This window comes from Rhinolophus sinicus, chromosome 4 (assembly GCF_057876585.1).
Source record: "Rhinolophus sinicus isolate RSI-liver-muscle chromosome 4, RSI-T2T, whole genome shotgun sequence".
NCBI classification, from domain to species: domain Eukaryota; kingdom Metazoa; phylum Chordata; class Mammalia; order Chiroptera; family Rhinolophidae; genus Rhinolophus; species Rhinolophus sinicus.
Genome location: NC_142504.1, coordinates 12460703 through 12480697, shown reverse-complemented (window position 1 = coordinate 12480697; position 19995 = coordinate 12460703). Strand labels below are relative to the sequence as shown.

The window sequence follows — 19995 nt, the reverse complement described above, 5'->3', positions numbered from 1 at the left end:
TTCTTGCTTTGAGAAATGGTTAACCAGCGCTAAGGCCACGTGGTACAAACCTTCTGACTGCAGAGGATGCCCCTGGCTGTCTTCCAGTGCAACCCATCCCTCCCCTTATTTGTCACCAACCTATATATGTTCTCTCTGGTGTCCCCTGGTTCTCACAGCCCATGGAGATCACTGCCGCATCAGCTCAAGCGACAGTGGGAGTGAATCAATTGGATTCAGTGCTACTTGCAGAGTCAGGACGACGGTTATTTTCGCAAATCTACTTATGAAGCATTTTAGCAGGCTATAGGACTCTTCTCCTAACCATGGCACATGGTTTTGACTGCAAAGTGAAAAAGCGCGTAGCCTTTGGAATTCAGCAGATCTAGGTTGGAACTGAGCGCTGTGACCTTGAACAGATCATTTCATAGACTCAGTTTTCTCATCGATAAAATGAGGCCAAGCTCACCTGGCGCTCACAAGGTTTTATGAGAGTTAATGTAACGCACTCAGGTACAGAGAGTAGGCAGTCACTAAACTTTCATTGTAACCCCCTGTTGTCCCCCCCCCATTTCTCCCTAATTTTATGACCCCTCTGAGCTGCCCTTTGCTTCATACTCACATGAAAGCCACCATCCCTCCCTCAAAACCAGCTCCTCGAGGCTGAATCAGCTTCACTTATGAGACATTATGGGCCACCCAACAGCAGGGAGGATGTGAGCAGGGGGAACGGAGACTGGCTTTGTACCACTCAGGAGAAGAGTCCAGGGCAAGACAGGGCAACAGGACCAACTCCTGTCATCAAGCTGGGGTCGGCAAAGGGTTTGATCCAGGTGGGGGCCTGGGGACACCAGGCAGCGTGAGCAATCAGAACCTAGGAGCAGGGTCAGGAACACTCAGACAGAAGCCCAGGACTGCAGGTGGGGCTTACCCAGGAGGAGGCAGAGGGGCTGTGATTTAGGGCTCCTTAAGACTTACGGGGACTTGAGCACAAGAGAGTCTGTTCGAGGTCCCCAGGGAGAGAGGTGTGAGCAGGGCAGGAGGTAAGTGTCCACAGAGACTCGTAGGTAACTGCATAGAGATCAAGGTGAGACTGACCTTGGGAAGGTGTAAGGCAGGGCAAACAGGAAGGCAGAGAACTACGGGGAGAAACCTTACAGCAGACAGGGCATTGGGTTTATCCACAAATGCTATATGCGATTCTAATCACACCCCTCTTCTTCCTTTACAGGTAGGTACAGACACTTCAGGCTTGAGAAAGGCAGATCCCAAAGGTCGGAGTGCACTGTTGGCTGATATCCAGCAAGGAACTCGCCTACGAAAAGTCACGCAGATCAATGACCGCAGTGCCCCACAAATCGAGAGTAAGTGCACACCTGGGCCAGGACGGAGCACCTGCACCAAGGGTGGGACATGTGAGGCTCAGCCAGACACCCCTGGCTTGCTCAGGGCAGGGGCCACATTTGTTACCCAGGACACACATCGAGCCATCTCAGTCCTGCTCAGTGTACAGGCCACGTGGGTGAGAGAATCAGAGCTTCCCTTCGAGGTCCGCAGGTGGTTTATAGCACATCTTCCATCCCTCTTCAAGCCCTAAAGAAACAAAAACAACTCATGGTGAGATGACTTATTTTGTTGTTGTGATAAAATACACATAATATAAAATTCACCATTTTAACCATTTCAACTGTCCAGTTCAGTGGCATTTAAACATTCACAATGTGCATGCAACCATCACTTCTGTCTAGCTCCTGAACGTTCCCATCACCCCAAAAGGAAACCATACCCATTAGCAGTCACTCCCCATCCCCCCACCCCCCAGTCCCTGGCAACCATTCAATCTACTTTCTGTCTCTATGGATTTGCCTATTTTGGACACTTCATATAAACGGAACCATGCAATATGTGGCCTTCTGTGACTGGCTCCTTTCACTCTGAATCATGTTTTTAAGGTTCATCCTTGTAACAGGTACCAAGACTTTGCTCCTTTTTATCATTAAATAATATATCATTTTATGGCTACACCACCTCGTGTTCGTCTATTGTGACGTAACATTTAAATATCCTAGTCCTGTGTCAGCATAGTCTTCATACTCAAGGAAAGGAAAACTAATGTCTCGCTCTTACAAAATGCAAAGTTGTTGTTTTTCCACAAGGAAAAGGATTTCTTCAGCATTTTCTCACAGAATCATACGACTGGAGCTTTCTGTGTCTTCTAGAATATCACAGGGTAAAGAGAGCCCTGTGCTTGGGTCAGATGACCCATGTTGACTTCTAATTCTGCTACCAGGCAAATCAGGGAATGTCCCTGAGACTCAGTTTGCTCTTCTGCACAATAGGGGAGATCATAACAATACCTGCTCTTTCTTTGATTGAAATAATATGTGCAGAACTAATCACTGTAAGGTATTATTATATCTTCATATATTTTTCAATGGTGAGCATAATGGTAATTCTCAAAAATGGTCCTAAACATATAATTGTATTTAGTATCTGTAATTATATATGATAGTACACAAAGCTAGGCAAATTATTTTAAGAAATATTTTCAACAATTACAATAAACATTAGTTTCTGGTTAGACCCAGTACCTAATTGGTTAAATTAACCAATAAGTCCATTTTACCGAAACACTCACTTCCTACTCATTCCAATGAGGAATGTATACTATTAATATTCAGAATAATCTGGCCCCGTTCATCCACCAGTGGGCACTCTGCCTTAATTTCTCTGTGCACATTAGCTTCTGACTGTGAAGATTTCTTGCCAGGAATTCTTGTCTTAGCTGAACGTCTTCCATTTTATGTAGTTGGTGATCCCACACATCTGGAAGGCTGGAATTAGCGACACTTCTCCTCCAGGGCTCATGAGCTCTCTCTTCCATAGAAGAATAGGTGCCGGGAAACATGCGGGGCTGGGGGAGACGGGAAAGAAAAATATTGAAGCACAAATCATTGCAGATCTTCACTTCCTGATTGCAGTTCTGGGCCTGGCTCTGTGGGCAAGTTAAAATTACTGACTGAATTAAATCTGTGGTTTTCTCTGGCTAGTCGTCCCACAACAACAGTCAAGTTGAAAATAGGACCAGCTCTACACCTACCGTGTTTCCCTGAAAATAAGATCGGGTCTTATATTAATGTTTGTTCCAAGAGACACATTAGGGCTTATGTTCAGGGAATGGCATCCTGAAAAATCATGCTAGGGCTTATTCTCCGGTTGGTCTTATTTTGGGGGAAACACGGTACAATGTTTGGGTTTTCTAATTTGAAAGATGCTGTCAGCCCTTCATTGGCATCTACTCTATGGCAGTGTACAGGTCCCTGTGTTTTGGTCACTTTTCAGGGTGCTTAGCCCCAGATGGTCGGTTCTTGGGTAGGCCCAGAGAGGGCAGCAGACAGTCCCAGGCACATGAGTCTGCAGGATATCAAGGCATCAGGTGTTTGGGAAAGATGCTAACTAGAAGGGTAGCATGACAGGTGGGAGAAAGCAAGGCTTCCATGGGCAGCGGTAGACCTGACCCGGGATGCAAACTGGCTGCTCAGTTCTGCTCACAAATCCTCACCCACTTGCCTCTTCTCTCTCTCTAAAGGTTCCAAAGGAGCCAACAAAGACGGGGGAGGAGCTGCAAACTCTCGGGGTGGAAGCACACCCCCAGCCCTGGGAGATCTGTTTGCTGGTGGCTTTCCTGTGTTGCGACCAGCAGGCCAGAGGGATGCAGCAGGTAAGGAAGAGTTCAGACTGGCTGCCTTGTGAGCTTTATCTCCTTACCTTGTAGAACCAACTGGGAAAGGCTCGCCTGCCAGTAAGTGACGTGTTTTTAGTGAACCGCCATGTAGCAGGAGATCACGTATTTGGTAGTCTAAGCACTGGAAGTTTCCAAAGCACAGAATTGTTCTCGAGGGATCTTTTAAATCATAATCCTGTTTAAGTCATCCCATGGTAATAATTGAAGAATGATTTGCCATAGTGTGTAGTATTTGGTGATGGTGACTGTGGCCCAGATTGCAAAGTACAGACAGAAGGTGTAGATCACATTAGAAGATCTTAGTGACATCGCTGTGACCTCACTGGCACTGCCTGAGTCATAGCGATTCTCAGTCATTGTGTCACTTAGGTATCGCTATGTAACAAAATACCGCCAAACTTTTAACAGCCATTTATTTAGCTTACAATTTTATGCATTGGCAATTTAGGGTGGTCTTCACTGGGCTTCCTCTAGTATTTACAGGTTGGGTAGGTGGCTTGGCTAATCTTATACTTCTTGTATCTTTGGTGGCTCTGCCGGGATAACCGGCTGGATGGATCCGTATGGTTTCTCAATATCAGACTGTTCAGGGTTTGTTTTCATAGTGTTGACAGGGTTCCACCAGCAAGGACAATAGAGTATAAAGTCTCTTGGGGCTTAGTCTTGGAATTGGCGCTCTGCTACTTCCTACTGTATCCTCTTTTCCAAAGCAAGTCACAAGGCCAACCGAGACAAGGGCGGGGAAAGAGACTTCACCTCTTGGTGAGAGGAGCTGCAAAATCACATTTCAAAGATTATAGAATCAGGAATGAATGGATAATCAAGGCAAATTTGCAACCTGTCTACCATAGTCATTTGTGTTTCAGTAGGTTTCAGATGTTTTGAAAGCATCGCATTAAAATTGAGCAAATATGTATTTATTGTGTGCAAAAAACAAAAGAAACGTTTTTCCCATTACTGTGCTCTTTAGCCAGCAAGCCGAGTAACTCTACAAATCTCATTACTCTAGGGAATATCAAGCCCAAAACATTCCTGGCATAGAATCTTCTGCCATGTGACCTTGGTAACTTTCTCAATGGTCTCTGTGGCTGTTAGACATTATGAGATACCTTTGCTGGCATCACCTACTGATAAAGTCCAGCAAAGATAAGGGCTCTAGGATGCATTGAGGTCCAACTGGGACCTTCTCAGAGGCATTTCATTTCCTCGTTTTTGCTGCGAGTTTGTCGGACAAGAAAGTGCTGAGGTCATCTTGCATAAAGAGAGCTGGCGTTCTTCAAGACCCTCTTCTTTTCAAAACTTCCTGAGTTACCTCTCAAACAAACATCCTTTGGAATATGAAACTTCTTCTAGTTTCTCTTCACAGAAATAAAGATAGGAGACATAACCCCCAGGCAGGTGATAACCGGGACCAGCCAAAGGGAATCAGCAGTATTCCCACTTTTCTCCGACAGGACGTAAGTGTCAGATGTTTGAGCCACTATATTTGTGAAGACAAGAATTGATCTCTTGAGAGGAGATTGCAAACCATAATGAAGTGACTAATGACGCCTGTTACAGGGTGGAAACTCAAGGACAGAACCAGCAGGTAGATGCATGGCCTGGGTGCCGTATCAGAGTAAGACGCCATGGAGCTCCTGTGTCAGAACTCTCCCATCGACCCCCTTGTCATTCAGAGAAAAGTACTTTGGCCTTTGCTATCTCTCTGACCTTCGTGCCTACTGCTCTTGCTGGCTCATGCCCAGCACTCCAGCTTCACTGCCTTCCTTGTTGTTCTGGCACAAACCAGGCACGTTGCTGCCACAGGGCCTTTGCACTGATGGCTCCCTTGGCCTGAAACACTATTCCTCAGGTGTCCACATAGCTCACTATCTCCTTCCCTGTATGTGTCTGCTCAAGTGGCACCTGATCAATTTATCAGTGAGGCTTTACTCATCACCCATAGAAATACCCACCCTCTCACCCCATAGCCCCTCTCCCTTGATTTATTCGTCTTGTATTCCTTATCACCATCAGACATATTACATATGTACTGGTTTATTTTCTGTCTTCTCCCTCTAAATGTAAAGTCCATGAAGGTAGGAATTGTGTTTTGTTCACTGCCTTAAAAATGCCTGGCTCACAGCAGGTGCTCAGCAAATATTTGTTGAATGGAATACGTGAGTGGGTAATATGGTGGCTTAGAGCCATTCAGCCCAGAAAACACAGTGCCTCGTGCTCACAGTACTTTTAGGGGCTTGTGAAAATGTTTGAATTTCCTTTTAAATTTGGGGGGGGAAAAAAACATGAAGTTTTAGGGTCAAAGATTTTATTTGTCTTTATACCAAGGCAGTCATAAAATGTAATTTTAAATATTTTTCTTTTCCACAAAGGCAAAAGGGCCCAGGGTCTTCAAACATCAAATTGTGGCTGTGAGGGAGTGATCATTAAAATAAGATGCAGTGACTAAACATCACCAGCTTGTCCAGAATGTATATTGAGACTCCCATGCAATCCAAGGTCTTCTGGAAACACATATAGATTAAAAGAAGACTTATTTCATCTTTTGATAACCCCCTGGCCCTAAAAGCTGATTCCTTTCTTATCAGCGAAGACTCATTGATGCCTTTCCCCACCCGCTTCTCGGTCTCCTTGTGTATTTCTGTTTGGATTTCTAAGGCTAGCATTTATGTTGTGAAGGAAAGCCTCTTCCCTTCCCTCGCTGTCACTCATGGTCGGAGCTCTCTCTGCTGGCCCCGAGCTGCCAGGCCTGCCTGGTTTCCTCGCCTGCACTCCTGCCGTCCGCTCCTCCCTCTCCTGTGGGTCTCACCTTAAGTCCATGCCGCCAGCTCTCTGCTTGACCCCAGCGTGGGCATGAGCATAAGCCGGAAGAGCGTTTGTGCCACCCTTGTTTCTGCTGTTGGTTGTCATGATAAAAATGGGTTTGCCTCTTTCTCATTTGGCTGCTTAGTAAACAGAGGCTCCTGTACTTTTCACTGACTCACTGTAAAGGTTTTTGAATCTTGGATACATGGTGTCCTCAATCCTCAATCACGGAAAAAGTTGAGGTTGGTTATTCAGGGGCTGATTCTGTGCCTCATATTTGTTATCCCTTTGAAGTTCATCCAACAACGGGGCATAGAGGGAGGCCTTGCCTTGTTTAGGGAGCTGCCTGGGTTCTCCATCTTCATCTCTGTTTACTATGGAAACAGGTTTGAGAAGTGGGAGGCAGGACTCCCTGAGCCTGGCATCTGCCCTAGACCTCACATAAAATGTCCAACGTTAGACATGTAGGTCCTGTTCCTGGAAAGGTCAAGTGGGGGCCTTCCGCTCCTGGTCATGGTCAGCCAAGCTATTCTGGCAATGCCTACGTTAGACCCCCAGGGGGAACAAGTCAGCCAAGGGGGTCCATCAGTGCAAAGGCATTCTTTCTTCCAGAACCACCTCAAATAACATCCTCAGCAGAGGCCTCACGACACGACTGCCCTGCCTTCAGAAGAGCCATTCCATAGCTGAGACCTATAATGAGCAGTGACTGTCACATCATAGCCAGAGGAGGGACTTCCATTGGGAAAGTCAGATACTGCAGTCCTGCCTGCTTCTGCCCCAGAGTCACCTCCACCACACCTTGCTTTGACTGTCGTGGCTTTTGGCATCAAATACCTTGGGGTATGATTTAGCACGTGGTTGGGAGAACACACTGGAGACTCATTGACTGAAAAACTCAGAACCACCAGCAGATGCTGGGGTCAAAATCTGATGTGAAAGATGTGTTTTCTGTTCTGCAGCACCCAGGAAGTGTGAGAAGCAGCCATGTTTTCCACATGTTTCCATGGGGATTATAAAATATAGGGGTGCTGAAATAGGGAAAAGTGTATTCCCCAGAATTTCTTTTAGGGAGAGCACTGTATTTATTAGGAAATATTTATTAGAAATATTTTGAATGCCTCCTAAGTGGAGAGTGATACTGCAAGGAAATGTGTAAGCAGTGGTTATAGAACTTCTATGCAGGAAACAGGGAGAGAAACATTTTTCTCCTTAGAGAGACAGAGGGGGAAAAGGGTAAGAACTAGCAGAATGGCAAAAGGGTACGCCAAGAGTGACAAGGCCACTCCCAGGGGGCACCCTCCACACCAGTCTTTCATGAAGTCCACCAAGCACACATGCCTACCGTGAGCAGTTGGTCATTGTTGTTGAATTCAAGAGGCATTGGATTTCCAGTTGGGGTCAATGTCATGGAGGATTTACAGGCTGAGGGAGCCAAGAGACCAGAAGACAGTGAGTCCCTTAGAAACGGGCACACGTCTTTGGGAAAGGGAGCTTTGAACTTCCAGAGACCAAGGCACTGGGAGGTTCAAAGTCATTGGACCTGGATCCCCACGGCTGGGTGTGTTCAGCTGACTGTGGAGTTACCTTATATATTCAGGGAATCAGGAAGCTTCTGCTCTCAATGCAGAAACAAAGTCCTTGTTCACAGGGACAAGTGAGGAACACCTCCCTAGCTAGGAGATTCTGGTTGACACCTGTGGACCCAAACTACAGTGTTTCCCCGAAAATCAGACCTAGCCGGACCATCAGCTCTAATGCGTCTTTTGGAGCAAAAATTAATATAAGACCCTGTCTTATTTTACTGTAATATAAAACCGGGTCTTGATATGATATATGATATGATATGATATGATATGATATGATATGATATGATATGATATGATATATGATACTGGGTCTTATATTGATTTTTGCTCCAAACGATGCATTAGAGTGGATTGTCCGGCTAGGTCTTATTTTCCGGGGAGCAGGGTAGGACATAAAGGCCCACGAACCTAGTGGGTGAGTGAATGAGTGTGAGAGTGGCCCTGAGGTGAGAGAGAACAGAAGAGGTGGGAGCAGTCCTGTGCCCCCGGCTGGGAGACCTGGAGGCTCTTGGCAGATGAGGGTGGAGGTGGAATGCACTAGGAGGGCTGGTGGGCCTGAGCGGGGCTTGTCTCAAAGGAGGTCAGCTGGGTAATGCTGGCAAGGACCTTGGGGCTGGTCCAGCCGGCCCTCTTGCTGCTGCACCTGAGGCCTCCATCCAGTTTCAGGGACAGAGCACCCGCCATGCAATTAACTCACCCACATCACGCTTGAGAACGTTGGTCATTGCCGTCCACACACTTGAGGTTTCTCTGTCCTGTTGTCGTTGAGCTAACTCAGAACTTGTCTCACTCACTTCCAGGTGGCAAGACAGGGCAGGCCCCTGGCTCCCGAGCACCTTCTCCCCGGCTTCCCATCAAAACTATCAGTGGGCCGATGAACCCCCCAGCGTCTCCCAGGCTGGGCAATGCCTCCGAGGCGCATGGCGCTGCCAGGACAGTCCCTCCTCGCCCCAGCGTGCCCGCCCCACCTCCTCCCACCCCGCCCCCACCTCCCCCGCCCTTACCCCCACCTCTGCCCCCTTCCTCCCCCATCAAAGCTCCGCTGGTGTCCCCACTTGGCTCACAGACGAAAGGGAATGCCCCGGTAATTCCACCCCCTATGCCCTCCACACCTCCCCCTCCACCACCTCCCCCAACCCCACCCCCACTTCCCCCGACCTCCATTCTCAGTGACAAGGCAGCGAAGCCTCAGCTGGCCCCCTTGCACCTACCGCCCATCCCACCCCCGCTCCCTCTCCTTCCACCTTGTGGGTACCCCGGGCTCAGTGCGGATGTTGCCAGCCCCACCCAAGATGCTCGGGAGCCTTTTGCCCCGCCGCCCCCACCACCACCACCACCACTCCCCATTTACGCCTCATGTACCCCGAGGTCCTCAGTGCCTGCGTCCCCTTTGCTAGGCGCTAACAACAGCAGTGAAGCGCCACCCCCGTTGCCCCCTAAGTCCCCCAGCTTCCAGGTCCAGCCACCGAAGCCCAGCGTGCAGGCCTTGCCGGCACCGCCCGCCCCTCCGGGGTCTCAGATCTTCGTGCAGAAGAAGAGGCCCGGTCGAGGCCCAGGTAAGCGCCGCGGTTCTGGTCCAGGGTGGCGGGATCACAGGGTCACTTGACTGTTGCCAGCAATTATGGAAGTGCTAGGGCCAAGCCAGAGACCTGCTTCTATGAGCCACTTGGAAAATACCTTGGGATGTCTTAACTCTTACGATTTTGGTTTAGAACATACTATTTTGTTGTGCAGTGAGCACAACAAAAAACTGTTGCATGTTGGAGGTATTTGTGTTAGAGACAGGAAACCAAGAGTGAGGGAGGCTGAAAGACTTGTCCAAGATCTTGCAGACCACAAGCCATTACTAGCTGTGTGACCCTGGGCAATCACTTAGCCTCTCTGTGCTTCCTTCTCCTCATCTGTTAAATGGGCATAGCAATAGATTCCCCCTCACGCGGTTGTTGGAACAGGGCTTGGCAAACATGAGATCTAGGGGAGGGTGATTTATTCTTACCATCATTGTTCAGACTCCAAATCTGCTCCCTGGGGTGGAGGGGGCTGTGGGTACCGTTTGTTTCAGAATCAGCTTTCCTGTTCAGGTTTTGGCTGGGTCAGTGCAGTCTGGCTCTCAGCCAGAATCTTCAGTAGATTGGATTATCATGCGGCCTTATTTTGAGCAGATACTCCAGCTGACCCAAGAAAACTGAGGGTGTGTGTTTTCAACCAGATGGTAAAAATAATTCCTTCACCTAGCCAGCAGTGATGCTTTTGGATTGAGTATATATGCACCATGAGTACGATTTCTGTGTAGTGGAGCAGCTCCATTCACTTTGGGAGTCCTTCTGAATGGAAAGCACATCCACACATCCGCACACACCGAAGGACACATACCTGCACACACACATGCTCATCCATGAATGCAAACACACTCATAAACACCCATATCCATACACGCACATCCCCACACGCATCCACACTGAAACACATATTCCTTGGTCTCTCAGAAAATCATTTGATGCTGAGAGTTTCTTAAAGGTATGTCTTTGTGTTAATATAAGCTCACTGTGGAGCAAATAGAAAGAAATTGAAATCACTCATAATAACATCACCCACAAATAAATACTGTCATATTTGGAAGTGTTTTCTTTCTTTTTTTCCCCTGAATATATCTATATAGTTACATAGTTGATACTATTTTGTATATGCTACTTTCTAGTCTGTCTTTAATATTACACTAAACACAATTTTGTCAAATCTTTAAAATTTATTTATAAGCATATTAATATGATAATCAGTGTATACCATATTTCTAATGTTTAGATATTGAAGTTGATTCCATTTTTCATTATTAGCAATAATGTTGCAGAACTTTTATAGCAATTGTAGTCTACATTTTGGATATATATTTTTTTAAGGTAGGTTCCTAAAAGGGAATTCCTGGTACAAAGGGCAAGAATATTGTTAAGGCTCTTAGTTACAAGAGACAAGGTTTTAATCATTCTCTTCTTAGCTGACTAGTCACCATTAGGGCCAGTGTTAGTACTCGTAAGCCCCTTTTGACACTTGTGATTGTTAAATGTTCATTGTGTGGTTAAAAAAAAAACCACAATCTGAGTTCTGAGATCTGAGTTCAAATCCTGATTTCCCCACCTCCTCCTGTGTAACCTCTTGCCAGTCGTTTTTTTTTTTTTCATGTTCTTGACCCTTCCCCTTTTGTTATTCAACAAATAGAAATAAAAATAATAGCACCTTTCACATAGGCTTCGTGTGCATAGTACGTGAGCAGATGTGCCTGAAGTTCTCTGCATGTAGCTGGGCCTCAGAAACACAGTTGCCTTTCCTTCTCTCTGACTAGATGGAGGGGCAGCTTTTCATCTAAAAGAAGAGTCAGCGGCCCCTCGGCCCTGTTAGTCTGCTTGTGGGAGCCCGCAAATCCTCGTAGAGCCTGGTACCGAGGAAGGGAAAACCAGAAAGAGGAGGAAGGATGAGATTATTTTCTTAAACAACTTAGCGAAAGCAGAGCATGGAGCACTGTTTGTCCACCCACAGGCATGGACCTGTATGCACACACCCTCCCGGGCATGGACCTGTATGCACACACCCTCCCACAGGCATGGACCTGTATGCACACACCCTCCCAGGCATGGACCTGAATGCACACACCCTCCCACCTTCCTGCATGACCCCTGCACCTGGCTTTGCTCAGATTCCAGCTGTGCCTCCATCAGACAGTGCAAGGTCCATGCCATGAGCTAGGGAGGGAGGCTCAGCTTGGACCTGGGCACAGAGGGAGGTGCAGTGTGGCTCATACTCGTATTGGAAGGTGGAGGCTTCACGATGTCTTTCGCAGAGGGGGTCCCCAGCAGGACTGGACTTTTAGGACTCCCTCAGTGGTTCTTGTCCTTAGAGAATGGTGCCAGTTCTTGGGGACCAACCCTAGATCCTTGAACTCCAGGCTAGATTTCTGGGCCCTGGTCACATGGGCCTGGTTTGGATTGAGGATGTGACCAAGAGGTGACAGACTTGGGGTACAGGTCAGGAGTGTGGAGTTGGGTACACAGCTGGGATGTGGGGAATTGGGGAGCAGGGGACCAGGGGCTGAGCAGATGGCTGGTAGGGACACGAGGCTGCCCTTCTGCACTGGGTCTGGAGCTGAAGGGAGGGGAGGAGCCCTGATGCTGGCAGGTGGGGAGAACACCTGTACCTGGTGAGGTGCCTTGGCCTGCTCCAGGGCGGGAACTCAAGGCCGGGAGTAGATGCTTGTCTGGCCTCCTTCCTTGTGTTTTTGGATATGAAACTTAGTTTTCCATGAATAAAATGAAGGTCGTTTCTGCTTCAGACCAACTGGGGGCATAGGGGGTGGGGAGAGAAAGAGGTTGTAATTGTGATGCAGTTACTAGTGGTGCAGTTGTCATCATTTCATGAAACGGAATGAGTAGAATACCTACCTACATTGAGGTGCCAAGCCAGTGGTCGTTAATTGCCAAACGAGTCATACAAAAAAGTCCTGGCAAAGGAGAGAGCGCCTCCCACAGGGGTCATCAGAGAAGGTTTGATGAAGTAGGTGGGATTCAAACTGGGCCCTGGTGTGTGGGGTGGGTTGAGATTGACTGGAAGGAAAAACGAGAGTCTGTAATGTGCGGGAACCAGTGTGAGTAGAAAGAGGGCAACAGCAACCCCTGACAGCTTGTTCATCTAGCTCCCTCACTGACAGTTTTTCCCTCTCACAGGGCTCTGCAATGGTTCCCCTTCTGTGGGCTGTACCATCTGATGACAAGGGTTGTCATCGTCATTAATATTATTGCAGCAGCTGACATTTATTGAGCCCTTAATCCATGCCACTTGACTTAAATCAACGCATTTGACCCTCTCAACAACCCTGGGCGGTGTATGTACTATTATGATTCCCATTTGACAGATGAGGGCGCTGAGGCACAAAGAGATGGAGTTATTATCCCAGTGGGAGAACTGGGATTCAGTCCCAAGCAGGTTGCTCTTTTACTCACCATATCCTATTACACCCACAGAAGGGTGAAAGGTGAGTATTGAGTCTTGGGTGTAATAGGATATGGCCATCCCCATTCCTGTATCTGAATACACTGTCATGTTCTCTGTAAGGGACCAGTGGGGGAAAGTTAAATCCACCCCCGGCACCTCCTGCAAGATCACCCACCACGGAGCTTTCAAGCAGGAGCCAGCAGGCCCCAGCCTGGACCCCGACACAGCAGCCCGGGAGTCAGCTGCGGAACGGAAGTCTGCATATTATCGGTGAGTGAGGCCACCTGCTGCCAGGCTGGCTGCCAGTGAGGCAGTGGTTTCCCCGGCCCCTGAAGACAGTTTGCCAGCCCGTGGTGCTGTCATTTTAGGGTGCATGTTTTGCAGGAACAGGGGGTTCACTGTTATACAGAACAACCTACAGGTTGTGTTAAATATAGGGTTTCTCTTGAGGCTTTCTGGGGGGTTCCAGAACCCACTCTCCAACCTTTTGATTGAGCTTAGAAAAAGGGAAGAAAACTAATGTTTAAACTGTGTGTGTGTGTGTGTGTGTGTGTATGTGTGTGTGTGTGCCTCCATGGAGAAATCCATGTGTAAGGCTAAAAGAACAGAGTGATTTGGACAAGGTGAGTGGATGGACGAAAGACCCAGTAGGCAGGGGGATAATTAGGGCAAAAAATATGTATCAGGAAGGAGAGTCACCTGGAGTCAGATGTGACCAAAAATCTTTGGGGGTTGAGCTACTGTGAGACATACAGCCTAGATCACAAAGCATGGACTCAACCCATGAAAGAGCCAGAAGCCCCCTCTCCTCTTGCCATCAAGAGCTCAGGACAGAACCCATTTGCTTTGGGGAGCCCAGCTCCCCAACTGGACACAAACCGTGCTCCTTCCCACCAGCCAGGCTGAGGACTCCTGTTCTGCCCACCCCTCCCCACCAAAGATGTCCCCAGGAGCTCAGGAGTGGTTTTAGGCCCCAGGGACTTCGCTGGTCCCTTGGTGCTGCCAGGTTCTCCACCTCTGACTCTGGACCCTGGGCACTTCTGTTCCCCATTGGTTGAAGTAAGTTGGGGTGGGTGATGGGGAGAGTCTGTTGATTTCACTTTTCTTAATTCCCCTTGTCTCAGCTAAACAATAACAACTGAGACATGGATGGATGTCTTGGGGGGAATAGCCTTGCCATTAAAACCCTTGCACCAGGCATGCAAACCTGTGTACTCCTGGAAATTATCAAAACTTGGGTCATCACAGTAACCAAAGTAACTTTGCCATTTCCTGTGTGTGCAGAGGACTTTGAGTCTAAATTCACATTCCATTCTGTGGAAGACTTTCCTCCTCCGGATGAATATAAACCATGCCAGAAGATTTACCCCAGCAAGATCCCTAGAAGTAAGTGCCACCTTGATAAGACTCCTGATTTTCCCTGACCCTCCAGAATTTGATGCTTGGTGCACGTTGATTGGGTACAGGCTGTCTAAAGGATAGCATTATGATTTCACTGCAAGAATACAATAATGCTATTCTTACTTCTGGAATTTTCAGAATATTTATTTATCCCAATCACCAAGGTTTCATTTAGCGGCATTTACAGAATACCAAAGTTAATTGTTTAGCATCAGATTTGGGTGCCTGAACTTACCCCTTGTCTCTCCCCTCTCTGAGGCTTTTGACTAAGGAGCTAACCACGCCAAGCAAACTGGCATGCAGGAACTGTGCATTCATAGCTGAGGAAGAACCCGAAAACCCCAGTTCAGAACTCTGACACCGTGAAACCGTGAATGACCTTAGGCCAATGGCTCTCAACCTTGGCTACACATTAGAAAGACCTAGAGACCTTCAACATCCCAAAGGCTAGGCTGCACCCAGGCCAACCAAATCAGAACGTACAGCTGGGGCCAGGGCGTCAGTACTTTTGAAAGCTGCCAGGTGATTCCAAGGTCCATCCAGGGCTGAATGTCTCAACCCAGTGAGACCGCCTCCTGCTGACTTCGTCACGTGGCCAGGCTCCAAGAGAGGCCTTCAGTCCACTGAGCTGTTCAGCTCTAAGGGTGGAAGAGGCAGAGGCTTGTCGGCCTGGCCCTCGGGGCCAAAAGGCCAGCGAGGAAAGTAGGAACTCAGGAAGCAAAGGAAAGTAAAGTGGGGTGTTGACCACATTGTGACACTCCCTGTGAGTTAACATGAGCCTGTTCTTGTTTGGGGCTCAGCCCATCCAAATGGGCAGAAGGGGACAGAGTCAACAATATGGAGTGAGGGTCGATGTGTTCCCCAACCCCAATCCCAGACTTCTGTGAACCAGCAGGGAAAATCATCCATGTCCGGGCTCAGCCCCAGACCAGGAACCGGGCTGTTTAAGCCTGTCCTTACAGAGGGACCTCGGTGATGTCCCTTTGCCAGTGTTCAGCTTCCTGCCGAGCAGACCCGCGAGTACAAGGCTGTTCCCTGCTCGGGTCACAGGTCCTCTTGGAGTCAACCTGGGGCACATCTTTCTTTGCTGGCCTGTGGGATTGCACATTTAGAGAGAAGTGACCATGTGTGCTTTTAAAATAATATGTGAAGACTACTTCTCTGAATTAAGAGAAAGGGAAAAACAAGAGAAGGATAAAGAAGGACAGAGGGAAAGCACGCCCACCTATGGTTTAAATAGACCATGATGCTTGGGAGGAGAGAGGTGCTGTGTCAGGCGCCTGTTTCTCCTCAGGTCAAGTTCAGCAGATGGGCGTGTACTTCCCACTATGCACCAGGCTCCATGCTGACACCAGAGACGACAAGTGTAAGAAACAAGGTCCCTACCATCAAACACCTACCATGCGCACTCCAGAGACAGAAGTGAGAAATCAGCTAGGTCACAGTCACTGATCGTTTACAGTGCTTAGGTCACCACAATGGGCATGAAGGTGGCATGGAGGATGGGACCTGAAGGCATAGAGAGAGGTGACATTCTAAGCACGATGGTGCTTGGGGCCTTGGGGAACTACCAGCAAGTCCCACGTGGTCTATAAGGGCACAACCTGCCTGCAGGGAATAAGCCACACAAGCTGCTCGAGGTGTTAGGTTTGGTGGGGCAGTGTCAGTACATAACACCCCTTTCCCGTCATGTGAAATGTTCACCAGAGCGAGACAAAGGAAGATCCAAGTGTCAGTGTTTTTATTGGAGGACACGGCTTAGGTGTGCAGTAACGCAGACTCCCCAGTACTGCACCCGCAGTGAGGCTCACTGCCTCACCCAAGTGGGGTGACTTACGAGTGAGGAGACCAATGGCCCTTCTCCTGCAGCCACAGCACCTACCTCACAGAGCGTCCTGTGTGGCCCTGAGAGCAGAGAATAAATACTCCTCCACAAACACACAGCTTCAAAGAGAGGACCCAGGAGGGGCCAGAGTGTGCGTGGCTAGTTCCCTCTCAATTCACCAGCAAAGAGGGTAAAGGGAGGCCAGGAGTGTTACCCTACAGGAGGTACCTACATATGAAAAGAAGACAAGGAGATGTGTTCCCGCCTAACAGGAAGGACTTTTCATCCCTTCTCAGGCTGGGGAACTTGAACCTATTAGCAGAGAAGAACTGTCAGTAAAATGCTAAACAACACCCCTAGTGCTATAAGTGATAATGCTGTAAGTACTACAGTACTGTAAGTGATACCGCTGTAAGTACTGTAATATTGTAAGTGATACCGCTGCAAGTACTGTAGTACTGTAAGTGCTACCGCTGCAAGTACTGTAGTACTGTAAGTGCTACCGCTGCAAGTACTGTAGTACTGTAAGTGCTACCGCTGCAAGTACTGTAGTACTGTAAGTGCTACCGCTGCAAGTACTGTAGTACTGTAAGTGCTACCGCTGCAAGTACTGTAGTACTGTAAGTGCTACCGCTGCAAGTACTGTAGTACTGTAAGTGCTACCGCTGCAAGTACTGTAGTACTGTAAGTGATACTGCTATAAGTACTGTAGTACTGTAAGTGATACTGCTGCAAGTACTGTAGTACTGTAAGTGCTACTGCTGCAAGTACTGTAGTACTGTAAGTGATACTGCTATAAGTACTGTAGTACTGTAAGTGATACCGCTGCAAGTACTGTAGTACTGTAAGTGCTACTGCTGCAAGTACTGTAGTACTGTAAGTGATACTGCTATAAGTACTGTAGTACTGTAAGTGATACCGCTGCAAGTACTGTAGTACTATAAGTGATACCGCTGCAAGTACTGTAGTACTGTAAGTGATACTGCTATAAGTACTGTAGTACTGTAAGTGCTACTGCTGCAAGTACTGTAGTACTGTAAGTGCTACTGCTGCAAGTACTGTAGTACTATAATACCACTGCAAGTACTGTAAGTCATACTGCCATGAACCACCTCAGATGTGCCTCGCACTGTCCTATGTGCTTTGCGTATCATAAGTCCCAAGAAAGTTTACATGTAGGGAAAAGGAGGTCCAGACAGGCCAACCTTTAGACTCAGGAAATTCTAATCTAAACTTACTGCGTTTTGAGCCCATCGTGCCCAGTCTCATCCCTGAGAATAGAAGAAAAGCTATGTCCACACAGCTCACCAGGAGGGCGCAGTTGGCAATCTGTGCTGTGTTCCTCTCATCTCAAAGAAATGTTCAAATCAGTTCCGCTCACCAAAAAAGAATCTACTCAGGTAGACGCCATTTAAAAAAAAAAAAAAAAAAAAAAAAAATCCTATCAAATGAACGGACATCCGACAGACCAGAAAGGGCATTTGCAATTTCAAAAATAAGATATCCTTTTAAATTGGTGTGGCACTGGCAGATATAAAATACTTCCATAGCCTCCTAGCACAATTAAATTACCATGTTCCAGCCATCCCCGTGAGCCATGCGGTAGAACCTTGTTAATTATATTAGTGTGAGTGATACGGGCCATGCCTGTCCGATTACATTTCTCCTTACAGTTTTCTTCCTGCTCACCATTGACTCGGTTCCCCAAGATTAGAGTGCTGCATAGTCTGGGAGACAATGCTGGTTCCGTCAGATGAGTGTGTTTTCACACTCTTTTGCGGCAGTTCTCGGCCTCTGCCTCCTCCGGCTTGCTTGCTTTCTCTCCTTCTGACACACACACAGCACACAGATACCCTCAGGCTTAGTTAGCTCTTTTGTTTTATTTAACTTTCAATTGTGGTTTAAAAATACATAACATGAACTTTGCCATCCTAACCATCTTTAAAGTGTGTAGTTCAGTAGTGTTAAGTACATCGTGCAAACACTCTCCAGAACGCCTTTCATTTTGCAAAACTGAAACTCTGTGCCCATTAAACAACTCCATTCTCCCCTCACCCCAGCCCCTGGCAACCACCATTCTACTTTCTCGTTCTATGAGCTTTACCACTCTTGGAATCTCCTGTAAGTGGCATCATACAATATTTGACTTTTTGAGACTGGCTAATTTCACTTACCATAATGTCCTCATGATTCAGCCATGTCATAACAAGTGTCAGAATATAATTTCCTTCCACTTTAAGGCTGAATAGCATTCCATTGTATGTATATACCACATTCTGTTTATCCATTTACCCACCAGTGGACACTTGGGTTGCTTCTACCTTTTGACGGTTGTGAATAATGCTGCTACGGACATGGGTGTACAATTATCTCCTTGAGACCATGCTTTCAATTCTTTTTATATACTCAGAAGCAGAATTTCTGGATTATATGGAAATTCTATTTTTAGTTTTTTGAGGAACCACCATACTGTTTTCCATTTTCCACTCCTATCATTTTACAGTCCCATCAACAGTGCACTAGGGTTCCAGTTTCTCCACATCCTCGCCAACACTTGCTTATTTTCTGGGTTTTTTGTTTGTTTTTATAGTAGCCATCTTGATGGGTATGAAATGGAATCTCATTGTGGTCTGACTCCTATTTTAAAATAGAGTTACTTTACACTTCTAGCAAAACTACCCACAGTTATTTCCATTAGCAAAGAAAATACTCCACCTGGTGCTGCAGGAACTGTCACAGTACTGGGTGGTGCCTGTCATCAAATCAAAGGATTAGTTGTCCCAAGGCTGAGAGAATCAGTAGACACTGCCCTTTGTGGAGGGCAGTTGTGCAGTAATGGCCTCTGCCCTGTACTTACCTTACTCACACTTGATATATTGTTGACCACACACCTTCATAAGCTGTCTTCCAGCATCCCACTCTTACCACTGTTCCTGTCTTTCCAGGTGACTCTGAACCCACCAAGTTCCTGTGACTCTGAACCCACAGAGATGCTGTAACATCCTCTTTGACCCACTCTGGCCCCTGGGCCATGTCTCTGCTTCTCTTACAGCCAACACTATCTCCACTTCCTCTCCTCCTGTCCTCTCAGGCATTCTCCTGGCCGTGCCGTGGAAAGAGCCCTTAGCACGGCCACCAGTGGACCTCCACATTGCCAGATCCACTGGTCAGAAGCAGTAGCCACAGTCCATCACTCTCTCCTTCTCAGGCACTTCTTTGCTTACGTTTTCTGACCGCCCTCTCTTCACTCTCCCCTCCCACTGCATGCTCGCTGCTGCCCCAATTTTGTTAACAGCAAAAACTTTCGAGTCATCTTTGACTTCTTTCTTTCTCTTCCGCTCTCACATCCTCCTTTGAAATGATTTCTCTCAACTCCTCCGCACTCACACCCTGACCTAAGCCACTGTCACCTGGATGCTTCAGGAACCTGCTCCACACCGCGGCCCGAGTGATTCTTCTAAAGTCCAAGTCCTGTCATGCTACCCTCCGCTCAGAGTCCTCCGGTGAATTCCCATCTCTCTCCAAGTCTGTTAGAAATGCCTATCATGGCTCATGAGACCTACATGAACTGCCTACCACCACCACCGTTCTCCCCTACCTCGCTTTGTTCCAACAGCACGGACCACCTGCAGTTTGTAGAATGTTCCAAGCACACTGCTGCTCTGGCTCTT

The 19995-nt window shown here is 47.6% G+C and overlaps 1 protein-coding gene across 4 annotated transcripts in view; it reads left to right on the top strand.

Moving 5' to 3' along the window:
* Positions 1-19995, top strand: part of WIPF3 (WAS/WASL interacting protein family member 3) — an 80798-nt gene that overhangs the window by 54091 nt on the left and 6712 nt on the right. For 3 of the 4 annotated variants that reach the window (XM_074340929.2, XM_074340930.2, XM_088797673.1), the window contains 5 exons: positions 1211-1343; positions 3569-3700; positions 8919-9674; positions 13219-13368; positions 14383-14484. In XM_074340929.2, the coding sequence (XP_074197030.2) occupies positions 1211-1343; positions 3569-3700; positions 8919-9674; positions 13219-13368; positions 14383-14484 (1273 nt within the window). Of the gene's footprint in view, positions 1-1210; positions 1344-3568; positions 3701-8918; positions 9675-13218; positions 13369-14382; positions 14485-19269; positions 19828-19995 lie in introns of all 4 variants that reach the window. The other variant, XR_016021030.1, reaches the window with a different exon arrangement.